Below are 21,623 nucleotides of genomic sequence, written 5' to 3'. Positions count from 1 at the left end.
AAAAAAAAAAAAAAAAAAAGAAATGAATTAGCATTGGAAAAGAGGGATGGTGAACAAGGAAAGACATTAGACGGAATGGTGATAAACAGGAATATTGGTGATAAACCAGGAAGCTAGAAGACAATCTTGGGTTAGAGAAGATACGTTTTTAGGTAATGAGATAATCAGGAAAAAAAAGTTAAAAGGAATGATCAGGATAAAGAAAGATATCTAAGAGTCTTAAATCTGTTGTCTTCTATCAATATAGGAGAGCAGAAGATAAGATTAGGAAATGCTTTGGGAGTTAGCACTGAACAGAGGTAGCTGGGCAGCAACTAGAAAGCATTAAGGCAATTTCAGATTCTGATAGGTTCCAAATGAATTAAATAATTATAAGTAAATAGAGTAAGACACAGACCCAGAGGAAAGAAATACAGGTTCCTGACTCATTCTCAGGTCAGGTGGGAATTTTTTTAACATTAAAAAAAATTTTTCACTTAAATCATCCATGGAATACAAAAGAATCTTATAGTTTTACTTTTTAAAATGTATAAGTATCAAAGAAGGGGATGGAGGCAACTCCTCCTTTGAGCATTTAAACATAAAAATATGACTGCCCAGAGCCAGACCTTCTGGCTCTCACAAAACATGCCCCATCTCTAGTAGTCTCCTGTTATGAGTTACTGGAAATCTCTCTAGATAACTACAGTAACTCATAATAGAAGGCTACTAGAGGTGGGGCATATTATATCAGCCATCTACTAGTTATATCTAGAGATTTCTAGTAACTAGAAATGGCTGATATAACTTGAATTATTTTATTCTGAAAAATACATCTTCCCAAAAGCCCTCTAAATGTATATGCATTTTACATATCAGGAAACTGAGGCTCAGAGAAGCTAAGTGAGGCCATAGAAGTAATAATTGTTAAGAGTTAGGATTCAAATAAAGATTCTTAACATCAAAGCTTGCAATCTTTATGCTATCTGCCTTCCCTATTGGAAGGATGCAGGGCTGTAGTTGCACTGAAACAAAATATAACTTAAAAATCATTTAAATTTGGCTTTGCAAAAGCATTATGCTTTTATATAAAAATGAATACCTATTTCTGATATTGAGTTCACAACACTTCAAACACAACAATAAAGCACCACAGTTGATACCTGATCAAAGCAGAGGGCTGTCTGGCTTCCCGTTTCCCCCTTCCTTACCAGAAATTAAACACAGACAACATCACCTCTAAAATTCATATTGTCCTTGGATTTTAGATAAAATTTAAATTATTCATGGTTTCATTTATTCAAAAAGAAAACATTTATGAAAAATATACTTGCATACAATAGAGGCATAAAAATTAAAAGTACCAAATAGGTTAAAGTCAGAGACCCGGCAACCTAATGAGAAATTTTCTGAAAGTAATAAATAGGTCAAATTATTAAGAGTATCAATTATAGGGTATAAAGTGGCAATATAATTGTGTAGGGACAAAATCAAGGGCAATGAAAATTAGAAAACCAATGTAACTTATGGGATTTAAATATGTCTTCAAATTCTATAACTATATGAAGTCAAATTATGAGACCAGAGAAAAACTTTGCCCTCAGATGTATACATCAGGAAGACACCAAGATTTTTATTTGTTCAACTATACATTTATTATTATATTTTAAAAATTGGAATAAATAGCTAACTAGAGTAATTCTTAGAAAAGACAAATAGAGATTACAAGTAGAGACTGGGCACGGTGGCTCACACCTATAATCCCAGCACTTTTGGAGGCTGAGGCAGGCAGATCGCTTGAGGCCAGGGGAGTTCAAAACCAACTTGGCCAACATGGCAAAACCCCGTCTCTACTAATAAGAAAAATTAGCCAGGCATGGTGGTGCACGCCTGTAATCCCAGCTACTCGGGAGGCTGAGGCACAAGAATCACTTGAACCAGGGACGTGGATGTTGCAGTGAACCAAGATCACACCACTGCATGACAGAACAAGACTCTGTCTCAAAAAGAAAAAAAAAGATTACAATAAGAAATGGTCACTTGATTATTTAAAATACTTGCATAGAGATAACCCAATTACTATCTCCCAAGAATGAAAACTAATTTGTAATCAGGCCCAAGTCTGGAGGCTGGAGGGTGGGGTACAGATTTATAAGAGGCTCTTTGGAGGAGAAATAGGCATAGGTATCTCTGTTAGAAGAGCTCTTCTGTTTGTTGTTGTTGTTGTTGTTGTTGTTTGTTTGTTTTTGAAAGTCTTGCTCTGTCACTCAGGCTGGAGTTCAGTGGTACAATTATCAGTCACTGCAGCCTTGAAATCCTAGGCTCAAGTGATCCTCCCACCTCAGTCTCCCCAGTAACTAAGAGTACAGGTGCGCATCATTGCATCCAGTTAATTTTTAAATTTTTTTTGTAGACACGGGGTCTTGCCATGTTGCCCACACTGGTCTTGAACTCCTGAGGTCAAGCAGTCCTTCTGCCTCAGCCTCCCAAAGTGATGGAACTACAGGCATGAGCCACCACACCCAGCTAGCTTTTCTCTTTAACACACTTCCTGTTTTTCTTATTTGTTCTCTGGGGTGGCTCCTCAGTGAGTTCTGCCAGCTCAGCAGTTCAGTGAGCAATTCCATCCTGTTTAGTTTAAAATCCTTTTAACTAGGGATGTGGCCTTCAATTGCATATTGACAAGTAAGCTTTTAGCCTTAATGCTATGTCAGTGATGCTCCACTGCCCACCCAGTTCCCCTTTACCAATATGATGCCTCCTTCCCTCAGCCACTGTGAATGTTGGCTCCTCCAATGATCTGAATGTCTGTGTCTCCCCAAAATTCATATGTTGAAGTCCTAACCCCCAAGGTGATGGTATTAGGAAGTGCGGCCTTTTGGAAGGTGACTAGGTCATGAAGGCTTAGTGACCTTATAAAATAGGCCCTATGGTGCTCATTTGCCCCTTCCACCACGTGAGGACACAGTGAAAAGGTGCCATCCATGAGAAAGTGGGACCTTACCAAATAAGAAATCTGCTAGCACCTTGAACTTCTCAGCCTCCAGAACTGTGAGAAGTAAATCCGTGTTGTTTACAAGCCACTCAGTTGATGGTATTTTCTTATAGCAGTCCTAACTGATTAAGACAACTCCTGACTATACAGAGTTGCCTCCTTCTGTGGAGAATTACCCTGGCTGATAAGAGCCACTTGGCCCTGGAAGTAACTTCCACCCTCATTGCCCCATCTCTGCCTCAAGAAAAGACAAGTCTGCAGTGCAATTATGCTCCAGCGGCCCATGAAATGCTCCAAGGATTAGACCAAGGCTAGACTGTAACTGAGACCACATCATTGCTTGCTCTTTTCCCTTCCTAATCCTGCTTCTCTCCCTCCATTACAGATTTTTCCTGAAGAACAGATCCTCAATAAATCACCTACACCCAAATCTCCATCTCAGGCTCTACTTCTGGCAAGGCATATCATGAGGCTAGTGAAGCACCTACAAGAAACTTATAACTCAAGGTTGTAAAAATAGCATGGTGACTCTTACAATCATATCACAGTGGGCCCCTCCAGCAATTTAAACCTCATGACCTAGGTGAAAGCTGTAAAAGGATCTGCATTAATTCTTCAGAGGCAGGGCTAAGACTTTCAAGACTGAAAAGAGACTAGCATAACGAGACTTAACAGGAACCCAGTCAAGGGCATTCATGGCCATGGGACCACACATAAATGGAGAATGAGTAAATTTTGCTAAGTCCAAAGACATTGGAGAGATAGAACCACTATCACTGCTATGGTGACTGAGTCAACAACATACTGCCACTATGAAGTAATAAGAAAACAAAAAGTTAAAAAATGTAACAGATAACAGTTGGAGAGTGAATATATTTTAAATCAATCAGATCCTCATTAAAGTATTTTATTTTGTCTTGATCCCCAAACTTCACATGAATGTGGAGAAACTGAAGCATGTCCAGAGAAAAGTGGCAAGATATCCAGACAGACAGAACACAGATGGGATCAGATGGAGTGAGAGGCTTAGTTAAAACAAGGTCAGGGGGCTGGGCACGGTGGCTCATGCCTGTAATCCCAGCACTTTGGGAGGCTGAGGCAGGTGGATAACAAGGTCAGGAGTTCGAGAACAGCCTGACTAATATGGTGAAACCCTGTCTCTACTAAAAATACAAAAATTAGCCAGGCGTGGTGGTGGATGCCTGTAGTCCCAGCTACTCGGGAGGCTGAGGCAGGAGAATCGCTTGAACCCAGGGGGTGGAGGTTGCAGTGAGCCAAGATCGTGCCACTGCACTCTAGCCTGGGCGACAGAGCCAGACTCCATCTCAAAAAAAAAAAAAAAAAATAAGGTCAAAGTGCAGTGTACTCACTGCATTCAAGTATAGATTATGTCTTATGAGGACTCTGTAAACTAAAGAAAGTGGATTATGAATAAATTAAAGCTGGGAGTATTTCATATTGACATAAGGAAGAATTTTAATATAGTATGTTTGCTAGGGTTTCCATAAGAAAATACCACAGAATGGGTGGTAAACAACAGAAATCTCTTTTCTCACAATTCTAGAGGCTAGAAGTCCAAGATCAATGTGTCAGCAGGTTTGGTTTCTTCCCTTTCCTTGGCTTGCAGATGATGGCCACCTTCTTGTTTTTTTGTTGTTGTTGAGATAGTCTCACTCTGTCACCCAGGCTGGAGTGCAGTGGCGCAATCTCGGCTCACTGCAACCTCTACCTTCTGGGTTCAGGTGACCCTCATGTCTCAGCCTCCCAAGTAGCTGGGGCTATAGGCATGCACCACCATCCCTGGCTAATTTTTGTATTTTTAGTAAAGATAGGGTTTCACAGTGGTCTCGAACTCCTGACCTCAAGTAATCTGCCTGCCTCAACCTCTTAAAATGCTGGGATTACAGGCATAAGCCACCGCACCCAGCCACAGATGGCCACTTTCTTGCTAGGTCCTCACAAGATCATCCCTTGGTCTGTGTTGTGTCCTAATCTCCTCTTCTTTTAAGGACATCAATTATTTTGGATTACGGCCAACCCTAATGACCCCACTTTAACCTTTATAAAGGCCTTATCTCTAAAAAAATGCAGTCATACTCTAAGGTTCTGGCTGGGGGTTATAGCTTCAACATATGAATTTTGAAGGGACACAACTCATCCCATAACAAATAACAAATATGAAAAAGCCCAAGAAGCACTTACCACAGTCTCTGTTCCTTAAGATTTTAAAAAAAGAAAGTAAAAATAGTCTACCTAAATGATTTTGTCATTTACCTGATTTAAGGCAGGGGACTTGATGAGATGAATTTTCTTTTTTAAAAATTTGATTTAAGTTCCAGGATGCATGTGCAGGATGTGCAGGTTTGTTACATAGGTAAATGTGTGCCATGGTGATTTGCTGCACCTATCAACGCATCACCTAGGTATTAAGCCCCACATGCATTAGCTATTTATCCTGATGCTTTCTCTCCCACCCCCACAGGCCCCAGTGTGTGTTGTTCCTCTGTTTCCATGTGTTCTCATTGTTCAGCTCCCACTTGTAAGTGAGAACACGTGGTGTTTGGTTTTCTGTTCCTGTGTTAGTTTGCTGAAGATAATGGCTTCAGGCTCCATCTATGTCCCTGCAAAGGACATGATCTCATTCCTGTTTATGGCTGCATAGTATTCGATGGTGTATACATACCATATTTTCTTTATCCACTCTATCACTGGTGGGCATTTGAGTTGATTCCATGTCTTTGCTATTGTGAGTAGTGCTGCAATGAATATATGCATGCATGTATCTTTATAATAGGATAATTTATATTCCTTTGAGTATATACCCAGTAATGGGATTGCTGGGGTCAAGTGGTATTTCTGGTTCTAGGTCTTTGAGGAATCACCACACTGTCTTCCACAATGATTGAACTAATTTACATTCCCACCAACACTGTAAAAGCATTCCTACTCCTCCACAGCATTGCCAGCATCTGTTATTTCTCGACTTTTTAATAATCGCCATTCCAACTGCCGTGAGATTGTTTCTCATTGTGGTCTTGATTTGCATTTCTCTAATGATCAGTGATGTTGAGCTATTTTTTATATTTTTTTTGGTGCATAAATGTCTTCTTTTGTGGTCTCTGTTCATGTCCTTTGCCCATTTTTTAATGGGGTTGTTTTTTCTTGTAAATTTGTTTAAGTTTCTTGTAGATCCTGGATATTAGACCTTTGTTAGATGGATAGATTGCAAAAATTTTCTCCCATTCTGTAGGTTGTCTGTTCACTCTGATAATAGTTTCTTTTGCTGTGCAGAAGCTCCTTAGTTTAATTACATCCATTTGTCAATTTTTGCTTCTGTTGCAATTGCTTTTGACATTTTCATCATTAAATCTTTGCCCATGCCTATGTCCTGAATGGTATTACCTAGATTTTTTTCTAGGGATTTTATAGTTTTGGGTTTTACATTTAAGTCTTTAGTCCATGTTGAGTTTATTTTTGTATAAGGTGTAAAGGAGGGATCCAGTTTCAGTTTTCTGCATATGGCTAGCCAGTTTTCCCAGCACCATTTATCAAATAGGTAATCAATCCTTTCCCCATAGCTTGTTTTTGTCAGGTTTGTCAAATATCAAATGCTTGTAGATGTGCAGTCTTATTTCTCAGATCTCTATTCTGTTCCATTGGTCTATGTGTCTGTTCTTGTACCAGTACCATGCTGTTTGGGTTATAGTAGCCTTGTAGTACAGATTGAAGGCAGGTGGCATGATGCCTCCCGCTTTGTTCTTTTTGCTTAGGATTGTCTTGGCTATAAGGGCTCTTTTTTTTGTACCATATGAATTTTAAAGTATTTTTTTCTAATTCTGCGAAGAATGTCAATGGTAGTTTAATAGGAATAGCACTGAATCTATAAATTACTTTGGGCAGTATGGCCATTTTCATGATATTGATTCTTCCTATCCATGAGCATGGAATGTTTCTCCATTTGTTTGTGTCCTCTCTGATTTCCTTGAGCAGTGGTTTGTAGTTCTCCTTGAAGAGGCCCTTCACTTCCCTTGTTAGCTGTATTCCTAGGTATTTTATTCTCTTTGTAGCAATTGTGAATGGGAGTTAATCATGTTTGGCTCTCTGGTTGTCTATTGTTGTACAGGTGTGCAGTACAGACATAGAGATATAGGAATCTCTGTATATAGGAATGCTTATGATTTTTGCACATTAATTTTGTATCCTGAGACTTCGCTGCAGTTGCTTCTTGGCTTAAGAAGCTTTGGGGCTGAGACGATAGGGTTTTCTAGACATAGGATCATGTCATCTGCAAATAGAGACAGCTTGATTTCCTCGAGATGAATTTTCAAAACCCGTTTTAATGTAGCACCTGCTTGGTGCAGAAGATACTTAAGAGGGCCTGCTTGGCTAATGGTAGTATCAAGGTATGATGCCTGGGGAAGGTTGGGAGGCAGTTTCCCAGAAGAATTCAGTGGATGGATGGTATGGACTCCTTTGGTGAACCGCCGAAGTCCAGGGTCTGGCCCTTGGGCTTAGGTCCTCATATACCTAATTTTATCATCATACAAAAAATAGATTTATCTCTTGGGGTAGACTCTTATTAACTAAGCCCGTGAGACTCAGTAATAAAAACAGAATGAGAATTAATGAGTAATGTAACCATCACATGGACCGGACTGAACAAATGCATTTTCTTATTACAGCTAAGCTTCATGGGAAGTTAATAAGATTGCTTGGTGAAGACGAAATCAGAAGGATAGTCAGATTTAACAAAAGATTAATGAGAACAAGCTGGTATGCCTGATATATCTGCTGCCCACAAGGATGATTTTGCTAATAACATAATCAAAGTCCCTTCAGTTCTAATCCCTGGCATCTGTGACAGCTATCAATTTATTGCTTCAGTTTCAAATCTGCCCTTCATTGCCCTGTCTGTGATACTGGAATATTTGCCAGCTGGCGTGATGTGAGCTTTATCAATAGAGGGGGTTGCAGAGGAACTGAAGAAAGGGCTTTTCTTCCTGGTTCTGGCATGTTCTTTGTGTTTGTTTCTGTAGCATATGGGACACCCAGCAGTGCACACCCCAATGAGTTCCAAAGGCCCCATCCCTATGGGTAGCTTCCCAGCAAGTTCTGTACCAGGTCAGCTCCCCATGGGGAGCTTCTAGCACCCCAGAGTGTGGCTCCTCATTGAGTTCTGCCAGATCAGCACTTCAGTGGCATCTCCATCTAGTGGGCTGTGACTGTGCCCTCTCCAACAAGGCCTGGATCTAAGACCTGGCAGGATAGGGGAAGTTGTGGCACCCTCCTGCAGATTTGTTCTTACCTTGGATGTTCTGCCTCAGCCCTAGAGACACTCTATATCTGTAATTCCTGTATTCTTTTGAGTTTCACTTTTTGTTATAACACTTAGTAGTTAATAATTCTTAACATTAAACTTTCCCTGTTCAAGTGATTATGTGGTTTCTATTACTGATACTGTATTCATCTCCATCTTAGGGACTGTCTTGCCAATGAAACCAAAATTAAATAACAGAATACTGAGCTTTGAATATTATGGATATTTAGCCAGGCATGGTGGTGTACAACTGTAGTCCTAGCTACTCTGGAGGCTGAGGAATGAGGATCACTTGAACCCAGGGGTTCAAGGCTGCTGCAGTGAGCTGTGGTTGCACCACTGCACTCCAACATGGGTGATAGAGTGAGACCCCATCTAAAAAAAAAAAAGAAAGAAAAAAAGAAAAAGAAAAAAATAATTATGGTTATTAGAGAATTTTACTAAAGACTTTAATTCTTAACCCAAAGTTACAAATGATACTGGAATTTCAGATTCTAGGCAGAGCCTAAGGAAGAATATTTCTAGGCAAAGAAGCCTTTCCACAATACTTAGTGATAGCCACAAGTGGCTGTCATTAAGAAAATGAACCGTGCCACAGATGATAACTCTCACCTCCATCCTCAACCCCAAATGGACTGGGGCTTCTCACCTCTCTCCTGGAAAGCCTGGGACTCCTGAGTCTCAGTCTTGCACTGGTTCTCTAAGGGTTGCACCGGGCTATTCAGAGACTTCAGTGCTCCTGTGGATGTCATTTCCTGCCAGGACATTTCTTGGCCATGAGTTGTGTCCTAGGAGTAATCAAGTACCAACACTATCATTCTGAGGATACACAAGCAGAAAACTCCTAGAGCAACAGGGCAGGAACGGAAGAATCAAAAACTCATTCAAATGATTAGAGAGAAAAAAACAGGACCTTAAAAGCCCTAGTGACTTGAACCCAATGAGTGAATAATTAATAACCCAAAAGAAAGAAATGGTATAATTCTCTGAGAGCTGAGTCAATGCCCCAGTCATAATTATGGCTTCCCCATTAACTTACAATAGATCAAACAAACAAAAATGTTTACTTCTCACCTGCTGCCTTGGCTCCTCCAGTTCTTTTTCCAGCTCCTCCAGCATAGTCACGGCTTCCTCTCCATTCTCTGGCCGATGCTCTCGCAGCCAAGCTTGCAGCTCCTCAGGAAGGATGGCCAGGAACTGCTCCAACATCAGCAGCTCCAGGATCTGCTCCTTGGAGTGCACCTCCGGCCTCAACCACTGACAGCAAAGCTCTCGCAGCCGGCTCAGAGCCTCCCGAGGGCCAGTGGAGTCAGAGTAACTAAACTGCCTGAACTTCTGCCGGAATACCTCTTGGCTCCAGGGGTTTCCCTGAAGGCCAAAGTCCTGGCCCAAAACATAATTTTCTTCTTCAACCTTGACAACTAGAAGTCCTTCCTGTTCTTCTGGAGCATGGTAGGCCAAGACTGTGGCCTCTCCTGACATTCTGGGCAGAGACAGTCTGAAAAGACTGCCCAGGTGAGGCAGGGAGGAGATGGAGATTTGCGTCTGAGAGATTCCTTCTGAATTCCAACTCCCCAGGACGCTCCTGAGGGTGAACAATGCTCACGTTACATAGGGAAAATAATGTACTTGGAATATAAATACAGGTTTTTGAAGCCCAGTTGCCAGGGAGCATAGTGCTGTAAAGAAAACTGACTAACAGGGCACTTCCACATAAATGATACATTTATAGATGACTCAGGATTTTTTCAGGATGTGAAAGAAAAATGTTAGTATGGCCGAAATCAATTTGGCCTTTAGTAATACTGTTAGGAACAACATTAGGGATAATAAAATAGTGCTTGTAGATTATAGAGAGCAAGAAAAGCACTATAGTATATGATTACATCTCAGAAATAACCACTATTTTATTGAGCACTAGCTTGATACTTAACATAAATTTTATATGCTTTTCCTAACAACTCTATAAGGACAATCAAAATTATGCCCATTTTCCTAATGAGGCTACTGAGTCTTAAGTTGACCAAAGACAGACAGCCAGTGAGCAGCAGAACTGGGCTCTGCAACCAAAGTCTTTAGCTCTTTCTATTATGCTGTGGGGCATCCCAAAAGAAGGGAACTCACACTTAATAAATACCTACTATGGGCCAAGCACTTTACAAATACTATTTTACTGGAGCTTGACAATAACACCATCAGGTATTATCATCTAAATTTTACAAATGAGGAAACTAAGGTTCTTAAAAGCCAAGTAATTTGTCCAAGGCTACAAACCGGTAAATAGCAAAGTCAAGACATGAACCCAGGTTGCAACTATACGGTACTTGCTCTTTTTATTTCTTTTTATTACAGAATGGGTTGATGCCCAGGACAATCTTGGCTGATACTAAATTAGAAAGATGGTGAAAATGTTAGGAAGGGATCATAGAGAATGGGCAAGGTGAATGTAGAAACAAGGAAAAATTATTATTGACTTTTAAGTCGCAACGTTCTGAAACAGCACAAAGAAAAATTGATTCTTTCAACAAATACTTCAGCATTTACTCTGTGCTAGATAGTGTACTAAAGAGCAGTCTCAGAATTAAAAGATCTGTACCAAAGGACTCTTAGTTTATTATGGGAAAGCAACACGAAAACACAGTGATAAATCCAAGGACGGAGCGAAGTGGGCAAGGTAGCACAAGGGAAAGATGACTGACCAAGACCAAGGAGAGAGGGATAGGAAGAGCCAGAAAGAGCTGCCTGGAGAAGACATCTCAGCAGAGTCTGATATGAGTGAGCTGAGTGAGATGGAGAGGAAGGTCACTCAGGCAAAGTGAAAATGGGTATGAGAGAATGTGGCCCACTGAGGAAACGGAAGGTAGTTTGGGGAGACCAGATTAATGGTTGTCACTTCTGACTACGGCTCAAAATCAGCCACGAAACATGAACCCCAAGGCTGACTTCCTGAGTCAGAATCTCCATGGGACAGGGCTTTAATAAGTGCCACAAGAGCTTCTGATGAGCAGCCAGGTTAAGAACTCTGCGCCAGACCCTGGGGCACGGTTAACGAATGGTGAGAGAGGAGGTCTGAGAGTTTGAACTACAGAGTTTGCATTTGATCCCCATGGCCACAGTGATGGCTGGAAGGTCTGTGTGCCCACCCAGAGAGTGGCGTGCAGAAGACATGGGAAGGGGTTTGTTGCAACCATTCAGGAGAGAGACTGTGAGAGACTGAACCATGGGAAGCTAAAGACAAAAAGATGGGAGATTTGACAGGACTTGACACACTGTATAAGGGTTTGGAAGAGCGAGGGGTCAAGGACTCAAGTTTGTGGCTGGCCTTTGTGACTAGAGGATGATGGTGCTATTTGCTGAGCTATTCATTAAGAAAGTTAGGTCTGAGATGCCCATGAAGCAGCGTCTCCTAAACCGTGCTTTGCCAGATATTAATAGATTTTTCATACACATCTAAACACAAGAAACCTGGGGATATTTCTCCTCTTTTTTTTTTTTGAGACGGAGTCTCGCTCTTTCGCCCAGGCTGGACTGCAGTGACGCTCTCAGCTCACTGCAAGCTTCGCCTCCCGGGTTCACGCCATTCTCCTGCCTCAGCCTCCCGAGTAGCGGGGACTACAGGCGCCCGCCACCGCACCTGGCTAATTTTTTGTATTTTTAGTACAGACAGGGTTTCACCATGTTAGCCAGGATGGTCTCGATCTCCTGACCTCGTGATCCTCCCACCTCGGCCTCCCAAAGTGCTGGGACTACAGGCGTGAGCCACCGTGCAGGGCCTTCTCCTCTTAATTTTTTAGTGTAAAATACTAGAGACCAAGCACAGTGGCTCATGCCTGTAATCCCAGCATTTTGGGAGGCCAAAGGCAGGAGGATCACTTGAGTCCAGGAGTTTGAGATCAGCCTGGGCAACATAGTGAGATCCTGTCCCCACAAAACATTTAAAAATTAGCCAGGTGTAGTGGCACTCACCTGTGGTCCCAGCTACTCAGGAGGCTGAGTTGGGAGGACTGCTTGAGCCTGGGAGGTCGAGGGTATGGTGAGCATGATCGCTTTACTGAACTCCAGCCTAAGTGACAGAGTGAGACCCCATCCCTATTAAAAAAAAATACTACACACATTTCTTTAGTTCTTATTATGTGACAACAGACATTTAAAAAATTTCATGATATCTTACTCTGAGCAGGGTAATAGAAAAATAAAAGTTTTTTTAATGAAATTTTGTGACAACCAATGAATGCATTGTCAGATCTGTGCATGGATGTGTACATAGCATTTCTCAAGAGCTACATCACATTAATGTGTGTTCTTCATTTAGTGACCACTAGTCTATGTTATGTACCTTGCCTTTTAAATTCAATATATTTGTGATATTATTCCATTTTATTGTAAATATTATGCCTCACCAACTAGTCCTCCATGGGTATGTGGCTGAGGGAAGATCTTGGTCATAAAGACTCGACCTCTGCTCCTTCCCCATCTCCTTCACAGGTCCAGCCTCTGCTACATCAGTCCATCAGGTGAGCCCTAAGTCCTCTATTGTCACTCTCTACTTTCCTCCTAGGCCACCTCATTCTAACCTTCAGTTACCATCCAGTCTAGACCTCCTATCTGAATTCCTGACCTACTTACCCACGGTTCCTCACTCCCACCACAACTACTCTTGAATTTCTCAAAAGGACCTCAAACTCAGCACATGCATAACCAACTCGTGATTCTTTCCACCCTAAACCTGCTCCTCTCCCAGTGGTCCCTCTCAAGAAGTAGGAACATCCATTTGGCTCCATAGCCAGAAACGTGGAAGCATCCCTAACATGGTCCTTTCCCCTACCTCCTTCCTTCCTTTAAATCCTGTTAATTTTATTTTCTCTTCAAGAATCTGCCCTTCCCCATCTCTGCGACCATCTTCATCCCAGCAACTATCCCATCACACTGCACAACAACTCACCAACTGGCTCCCCACATTCACTTGGTCCCCATCAGTCTGTTAGCTACATTGTAACCACAGTGATCTTTACAGATTATAAATCTGATTACATTTTTCTGACCAGTTTTTTAAAAGTAAAAACAAATCTTCTAGCTACTGTGAGCTTAGGTACAGCCCTTCCCTTTGGGAGAAAGTTAGTCCCCGGTCCTAGTCCGAGCAACCCAGATGGAACCTCCAGGGTACTTTTGGACAATCCTGACTGCAGCAGCATCACTGTTATTACAATGTACCTGTATTATAATGTAACAGATATTATAATGTATCTGTTTGCTTAATTTTAATAGAAAACGCTGAGGCTTCATTACAGAGTCAAGCCCTGTTTTACCTGCTTTAAGTGTCTTATTTCATCTTCAGAGCACTCCATGGTGTAAATTCAACCGTTCATTTGAAGACAAGAGAGAAGTTATGTAATTTGTTCCAGGTCATGTGGCTTGTAAGTGATGTCGCCTGGACTGTTCTGAAACCAAATAATCTGACTCCAGAGTCCTTACTTGACGCCTACTCTGCTAAAATGCCTTTTCACATCTGGACTCCCCACCAAATCAAAGAGCCCTTCAGAAGAGGACCTTGTTTTTCTCACATTTGGTATTTGAGTGCCTATTTGTGCAGGTATTTGTGCCAGGTGCTGAGCAAAGAGTTATAAACAAGACACCGTCTTTGCCATTACAGAACTTAAAAATAGTAGAGACAAGCAGACGTTAAACACAAAGCATACATAATTACCTAATTTAATTGTGACAAAAACTACAAAGGGGAAGGCAGAACGTGTTCCGCGAGTGACTGAGAAAGATCTAGCCCAGACTCGGGGAGCCAAGGGGAAGGCTGAGACTCCTCTCAAAACCGAGCTTTGGCCGCGTGAGAAGTGGCCGGAAGGAGCCCACTGGCGAGTGTCAGACTCCTGAGCCTGCAGCCCGACACAAGACACGCTGGGTAAACGCCTGAGGAGTTAGCTGACCGAAAAGGCGGGTGGCTCAGTGGGCAAGTGGAAACGGATGGCGGGATTGACCGACGGAGCGGCGGGCGGGACCCCAGATACAGCCGAGGCCCGGCCTGTGGCCAAGGGGTCGAAGAAAGGCGGCGCGGAGGCCGGATGCGTGACAGGGACGGTTTGGGAAGCAGCCCGGACCGCCCTGCTGGACCGCCCCACTCACCCTTCGCTCTACCGGCGGCGGGCACCCACCCCCGGGAGAGAGAACAACTCCCGGCCGCATGCGCGCCGGAAGTAGGGCGGGGGGGGGGGGCCGCCCCTCTAGGAGCCCGGAGGACCGCAGCTCTGTGGCAGGCGCGGGTCGTGTCTCGCAGGAGCGGGGCGGGTCCGGCTCAGACCTGGCAGGGGCATCGCAGAGTCCAAACGGTTGACGCGCTGTTGAAAGGGTGGGGAGCATAAGATACATATTAAATATAATTATATATTCTATATATTTTAATACATACAAATATACGTATATATTCAAACATATTTTTCCTCGTTATGTCGCGGGCTGGTATACCATCGAGAAAATAAAAACCGAGAACCCATGATCTCTACATTTTGAGAGGAAGAGGAGCTGACCACGCTCACCGCGGACGTGCTGACTGCGAAGACGACAGTCCTAGGAGCTGCGGGAGGGCTCGGGTGGGGACGGGTCCTGCCCAGGAATGCCGAGGACGCCAGGTGCTGCGGAGGGGTCGGGGTGGGGGGCAGGAGAAGCTGTAAAAATTTCCTGGTGGACTCTGCCCTTGACCTGCGCCTGGCCGCGTGCTGGATGCTGACACAGGAGGAGGAGGAGCGCCACAGGTTTCCCGCGTAGGAAGCGGCAGGAGCCAGGGCACAGCGGGGCGGGGTTCAGGGCACGCTCAGAATTGGCCCAGCATCTTAGCTGGCCAGAAACTAGGCTAAGGGGTTGGTTAGAGTGAGTTAGGTTGTGGAGAGTGTCAAATACCAGGCTCAGGTGTTAGAAATGCATTGAATCATCGGTGCAGGGTATTCACATATAACGTGGCTGGAACAGTGTTCAGGGCGGTGTCTGTACCGTATAGAGTGGATTAAAGGACAAAAGAGATGAAAGAATGCAGGTGACACATGAATTTAGCAAAATATAACAATCTGTGAAAATATGATTGAAAATAGGGCAAGGGATGACATCGCCAAGGGAGGTCTTTTGGAAAATAAACGGGATTGTGAAACACCAACATTTTGGAATGGGGAGGAAAAGGAGATCGAGAAGAGGAGCTACTTAGGGAGCGCCCAGATGGTTCAAACATCATAAAAGCAAGTGTTTCAGGAGAGGGAACAGGTGACTAGCAGATGCTGCAGAGAGCCGAAAAAGGGTGAGAACTAAGCTGATGGTGGAATTAGGGGGAATGACAGAGGAGGGCAAGAGAGAGAGATGTTACCTGTGGACTGTCCTTTCCGGTGGTTCAGAAGAGCTGGTAAGACTGAAAATAGACAATAATCTCGTTTGAGAATTGTGATACTGCAAGAAAGGAAAAAGGATATTGGTTGAAGAAAGCAACCGGATTTAAAGTATTCTTATTTTCAAGGGTAGTGGAGAGCTAATTTGTAGAAAAGAAAAGGTAAAGTTTAGTAGGCACAAGAAATTGAAGATGGAAGAAAAGAGATACAGCTGATGGGGAGGAAATGAGACCAGATGGACTGGTGAAGTTGTTTGTCTCAGAAAAGAAGGAAGTGATTTGTTCCTGAATACGAGGAAAGTGGAGGGTGAGTGCAAGAGAGACGGGAGAAGTTGAAGATGTTTATGTCAGATGACTCTGACCACAAAGGTGTTAATCAGAAGATGTTACAGTTGAGCCAGACTTTGAAGAATGTTACGACGGCCAATGACTGGAAGAGACGACTTCAAGTTATGTTCTATATCTACTATCCAATATGGAAGCCATTAGCCATTTATAGCTATGTGTAGGAAAGCAGCCTGTTGCATGACAAGAGTAATGCTATCTTGAAGTGAAACATCATAATAACCAGTGTTTGACTCTTGCATACCAAGGCATTACCCCACCAAGGTGAAGAAACAATGCCTATAACATAGATAACCCCTCATTAAGAAACAGTACCTGTAGCATAGAAAACCCCTCATAAAGATCCTTATCTAATTTTCCCATTGGTCAGAGTTTTGCAAGAGGGTCTCAGACATGACCAGCTGCACATGTTTTACCAAAAAAAAAAGCTTGCAATAGAAAGAATAATATCTGCAGGGCAGGTATGGGGATCCACCATCTTAAGTCCTTTCGTCCCTACCAAATGTTTCCTTCTGAGAAACTGCATTTGTCAGCTCAATTCTCTCAACCTCTGGAAGTAGGTTTACATATATTTGCTCACTTGATATATGGCTGATAGGAACTGAGGAAGTAAAATTTTCATATCACTGAATTTTAATTAATTTACATTTAAATTGCCACATGGGATTAGGGGTTCCATACTAGACAGTGAAGCTAGCATATACTGGTTAAAAAGAACCCAATGAGTGAAATGAACAAAGTAAACATAGCACATTTCTAATGAAGCAGATAAAATAATGACTGGCAAAAAAAAAAAGACTGTAAAATTGTCTTCTACGTAAAAAGTCCATAAGGTTTATACACAGAACATACTCAATTTGTTCATTCCCTTAAAGGATCTAGCAACACACTTTTTAATGTAACTACCCAATTTCCCCATTTTTAATGAACAGATGAATACCAGTATCTGCTAACACTGTGGGGAAGGGAGGGGAGAGTGATATATATCTAAGAAAATTAGCGACTTCATCAATAATAAACATTTCTCTATCATTTACTTATTTTCTTTTAAAAAATGTATTAACACCTGAATAATGCATGGATTTTAGATAATGAAGTATCAATTTTGGTCAACTGATTTTGACAAATATGTCATATCAGTGAAAGATGGTAATAAAAAAAATGAGTGTGAAGGTATATGGGATCTCTCTGTACTATCTATCTTTGCAATAATAGATAAATTGAATTTTAAAATATCTTAATAAAAAGAAGGCAGGAATAGGGGAACGAGGGAACAAATACCTTGTCTGCCCTTCTTTGCTGTGGGGCTTCAATAACCTGTTAGACTTACACACCATATCCTCTGTATCTTTTATATGCTCTTTTTAATTTTTGTTCCTCATTTGCATATCTTACCACTTATTTTCCAATCACTAATTCTTTCTTTAGTGATAATGTACTTTTAGACATATCCCTTGAATTCTCAATTTCTGTAATTGAATTTTTTAATTCAGAATTTCTCTTTGGTTCAAGTTCACATCCATTATTTTATTTTATTTATTTTTTGAGACAGGGTCTCACTCTCTTGCCTAGACTGGAGTGGAGTGGCGTGATCTCAGCTCTCTGCAACTTCCGCCCCCCAGGCTCAAGCAATTCTCCTGTCTCAGTCTCACAAGTAGCTGGGATTACAGGCACAGGTCACTACTGTGTCCAGAATTGGTGGGTTCTTGATCTCACTGACTTCAAGAATGAAGCCGTGCACCCTTGCGGTGAGTGTTACAGTTCTTAAAGATGGTGTGTCCAGAGTTTGTTCCTTCTGATGTTCGGACGTGTTCGGAGTTTCTTCCTTCTGATGGGTTTGTGGTCTCACTGGCTTCAGGAGTGAAGCTGCAGACCTTCACAGTGAGTGTTACAACTCTTAAGGCTGTGCATCTGGAGTTTATTCGTTCCTCCCGTCTGGAGTTGTTCGTTCCTCCCAGTGGGTTTGTGGTCTCGCTGACCTCAAGAGTGAAGCTGCAGACCTTCACAGTGAGTGTTACAGCTCATAAAAGCAATGCAGATCCAAAGAGTGAACAGCAGCACAATTTATTGCAAAGAGCAAAAGAACAAACCCTCTACAATGTAGAAAGAGACCCCAGCAGGTTCCGGCTGCTTGCTCGGGCAGCCAGCTTTTATTCCCTTATCTGGCCCCACCCACATCCTACTGATTGGTCCATTTTACAGAGAGCTGATTGGTCCATTTTATAGAGAGCTGATTGGTCCATTTTGACAGGGTGCTGATTGGTGCATTTACAATCCCTGAGCTAGACACAGAGTGCTGATTGGTGTATTTACAATCCTCTAGCTAGACTTAAAAGTTCTCCAAGTCCCCACTAGATTAGCTAGATACAGAGCACTGATTGGTACGTTTACAAACCTTAAGCTAGACACAGCGTGCTGATTGGTATGCTTACAAACCTTGAGCTAGACACAGCGTGCTGATTGGTGTGTTTACAAACCTTGAGCTAGACACAGAGTGCTGACTGGTGCATATGCAACCCTCCAGCTAGACATAAAAGTTCTCCAAGTCCCTACCTGACTCAGGAGCCCAGCTGGCTTCACTTAGTGGAACCCGCACCAGGGCCGCGGGTGGAGCTGCGTGCCAGTCCCGCACCGCATGCCTGCACTCCTCAGCCCTTGGGCAGTTGATGGGACCGGGCACCACGCAGCAGGGGAGGCGCCCGTCCGGGAGGCTCTGGCCACATGGGAGCCCACCACAGGGCAGGGAGGTGGGGGTCTCGGGCATAGTGGGCTGCAGGTCCTGAGCCCTGCCCCACGGGGAGGCGCTAAGGCCCGGTGAGAATTCGATTGTGGCGCGGGCAGTTCTGTGGGACCCCGTGCCCCCTCTGCAGCTGCTGGCCCAGGTGCTAAGCCCCTTACTGCCTGGGGCCAGCAGTGCTGGCCGGCCGCTCTGAGTGCAGGGCCCACCGAGCCCGCACCCACCTGGAACTCGCGCTGGCCCAGTTCCTGCCCACGCCTCTCCCTCCACACCTCCCTGCAAGCAGAGAGAGCCAGCTCTGGCCTCGGCTAGCCCAGAGAGGGGCTTCCACAGTGCAGCGGCTGGCTGAAGGGCTCCTCAAGCATGGTAAGAGCAGACGCTGAGGCCAAGGAGGTGCTGAGAGCGAGCAAGGGCTGCTAGCACGTTGTCACCTCTCACTACCACCTGGCTAGTTTTTTGTATTTTTAGTAGAGACAGGCTTTCACCATGTTAGCCAGGCTGGTCTCGAACTCCTGACCTCAAATGATCCACCTGTGTTGGCCTCCCAAAGTGCTGGGATTACAGGTGTGAGCCACCATGCCCGGCCCATATCCATCATTTTAGAAAGTTTTTCTTTTTTTTTTTTTTTTTTGAGATGGAGTCTCGCTCTGTGGCCCAGGCTGGAGTGCAGTGACACAATCTCAGCTCACTGCAACCTCAGCCTCCCAGCTTCAAGTGATTCTCCTGCCTCAGCCTAGCTGGGATTACAGGCATGTGTCACCACACCCAGTTAATTTTTGTATTTTTAGTAGAAGTGGGGTTTCACCATGTTGGTTGTCCAGGCCGGTCTCAAACTCCTGACCTCAAATGATCTGCCTGCCTCAGTATCCCAAAGTGCTGGGATTACAGGCGTGAGCCTCCACACCTGGCCCATTTTAGAAAGATTTTTATGGTAAAACACACATGCCATTAAATTTACCATTTTAACCATTTTTAAGTGTACACTTCTGTATTAGTCTGTTTTCACGCTGCTGATAAAGACGTACCCGAGACTGGGCAATTTACCAAAGAAAGAGATTTAACTGGACTTACAGTTACATGTAGCTGGGGAGGTCTCACAAACATGGTGGAAGGTGAAAGGCATGTCTCACATGACAATAGCAAGAGGGAGAATGAGAGCCAAGCAAAATGGGTTTCCCCTTATCAAACCATCAGATCTCATGAGACTTATTCACTTCCACGAGAACAGTATGGGGGAAACCATCCCCATGATTTAATTATCTCCCATTCCCTCTCACAATACATGGGAACTATGGGAGTACAATTCAAGATGAGATCTGGGTGGGGACACAGAGCCAAACCATATCACCTTCAGTGGCATTAAGTGCATTCACAATGTCGTACAACCTTCACAAACATCCATCTCCAGAACTTTTTCATCTTCCCAAACTGAAACTCCATACCAATTAAACAGTGATTCCCCATTTCTCCCTCCCCCAAGCCCCTGGCAACCACCATTCTACTTTCTGTCTCTCTAAATTTGACTACTCTTAAATACCTCAAATAAGTGGGATCATACAGTATTTGCCTTTTTGTGACTGGCTTATTTTACTTAACATAATGTCTCCAGGTTTATCCATGTTGTAGTATATGTCAGATTTTCCTTTCTTTTTAGGGCTGAATAATATTCTATTGCATGTATATACCATATTTTATTTATCCATTCATCTGTTAACAGACACTTGGATGGCTTTGACCTTTTGGCTATTTTGAATAATGCTACTATAAATATAAGAGTACCTTTAATCCATTTTTAATTTTTGTATACAGTGTAAGGCAAGAGTCCAACTTCATTCCATTGTATGTATCCGGTTTTCCCAGTATCATTTCATGAAAAGACCACCATTTCCACCATTGAATGGTCTTAGCACTCTTGTTAAAAATCAATTGACCACGTGTGAGGGTTTACTTATGAGTGCTCTATTTCATTGGCCTGTATGTCTATTCTTATGCCAGTACCACACTGTTTTGATAATTGTAGCTTAATGAAATCAGGAATTAGAGTCTAATAAGTCATTCTAAAAATAGCTTCTGGTTTTCTGTCAAATTCTTCTCAATCTTGTCTTTTATGTCCCCGAATAAAAAATACTATTTTATCCAAATCTAATTATCCTAACATAAGAAACTACAGTGATTCTACTTCTATTGCCAATTGTTTCTGCTGGTTGTTCTTATCTCGCTTGTCTGGTTATCTTCTATCAGGAATTTTCATGAAAAATTGATATGGAAATAATTTGAAGGTACTCCTCTTCTTTATTTTATTTTTTGAGACGGAGTCTTGCTGTTGCTCAGGCTGGAGTGCAGTGGTGCGATCTCGGCTCACTGCAAGCTCTGCCTCCCGGGTTCACACCATTCTCCTGCCTCAGCCTCCCGAGTAGCTGGGACTACAGGCGCCCGCCACCATGCCCAGCTAATTTTTGGGGGCTTTTGTTTTTTGTTTTTGGTAGAGACAGGGTTTCACCATGTTAACCAGGATGGTCTCAATCTCCTGACCTCGTGATCTGCCCGCCTCGGCCTCCCAAAGTGCTGGGATTACAGGCATAAGCCACCATGCCTGGCCGAAGGTACTCCTCTTCTAGAGAGAATCATTGTTTGCTTCTGCCAGATATCTGGGAGCTCCAGTAATTGCAGGTCATCACAAACCAGTTTTAGGTATTGAGATTTTTCTGGGTCAACCAGATGACTTGCAGTTGGGCTACAGTCTGTGGAAGGGCTGGTTTACTACAAGTTCACCTTTATTCCTAGAATGTAGTTGCTTTTGGGTATAATTCAAAGTACCAAGGTCCCAACCCTTAGTCTCTGATTTCAACTTTCTTCTCTCTAGTCCTATGAGGCT

At 43.1% G+C, this 21,623-nt stretch overlaps 1 protein-coding gene and 1 long non-coding RNA gene across 6 annotated transcripts in view; one reads left to right on the top strand and one right to left on the bottom strand.

The window, feature by feature from the left end:
• The window catches only part of LOC134736833 (uncharacterized), a 141,039-nt gene that overhangs the window by 84,935 nt on the left and 34,481 nt on the right, over nt 1-21,623 (top strand). The gene's annotated exons all lie outside the window — the stretch shown is intronic.
• The window catches only part of ZSCAN30 (zinc finger and SCAN domain containing 30), a 41,012-nt gene that overhangs the window by 3,781 nt on the left and 15,608 nt on the right, over nt 1-21,623 (bottom strand). The window contains exons 2-6 of one of the 5 annotated variants that reach the window (XM_063640535.1): nt 15,649-15,690; nt 14,834-14,929; nt 14,424-14,635; nt 9,366-9,876; nt 8,941-9,079 (exon numbers count right to left, since the gene is read on the bottom strand). In XM_063640535.1, the coding sequence (XP_063496605.1) occupies nt 8,941-9,079; nt 9,366-9,773 (547 nt within the window). In that variant the 5' untranslated portion in view covers nt 9,774-9,876; nt 14,424-14,635; nt 14,834-14,929; nt 15,649-15,690. Of the gene's footprint in view, nt 1-8,940; nt 9,080-9,365; nt 9,877-14,423; nt 14,636-14,833; nt 14,930-15,648; nt 15,729-21,623 lie in introns of all 5 variants that reach the window. The other 4 variants (XM_063640544.1, XM_063640547.1, XM_055234535.2 and 1 more) reach the window with 4 other exon arrangements.

The sequence above is a fragment of the Symphalangus syndactylus genome, chromosome 1, assembly GCF_028878055.3.
Source record: "Symphalangus syndactylus isolate Jambi chromosome 1, NHGRI_mSymSyn1-v2.1_pri, whole genome shotgun sequence".
Lineage (NCBI taxonomy): Eukaryota > Metazoa > Chordata > Mammalia > Primates > Hylobatidae > Symphalangus > Symphalangus syndactylus.
The sequence above is the reverse complement of the archived record's forward strand: the minus strand, read 5'-3'. Positions and strand labels throughout refer to the sequence as shown.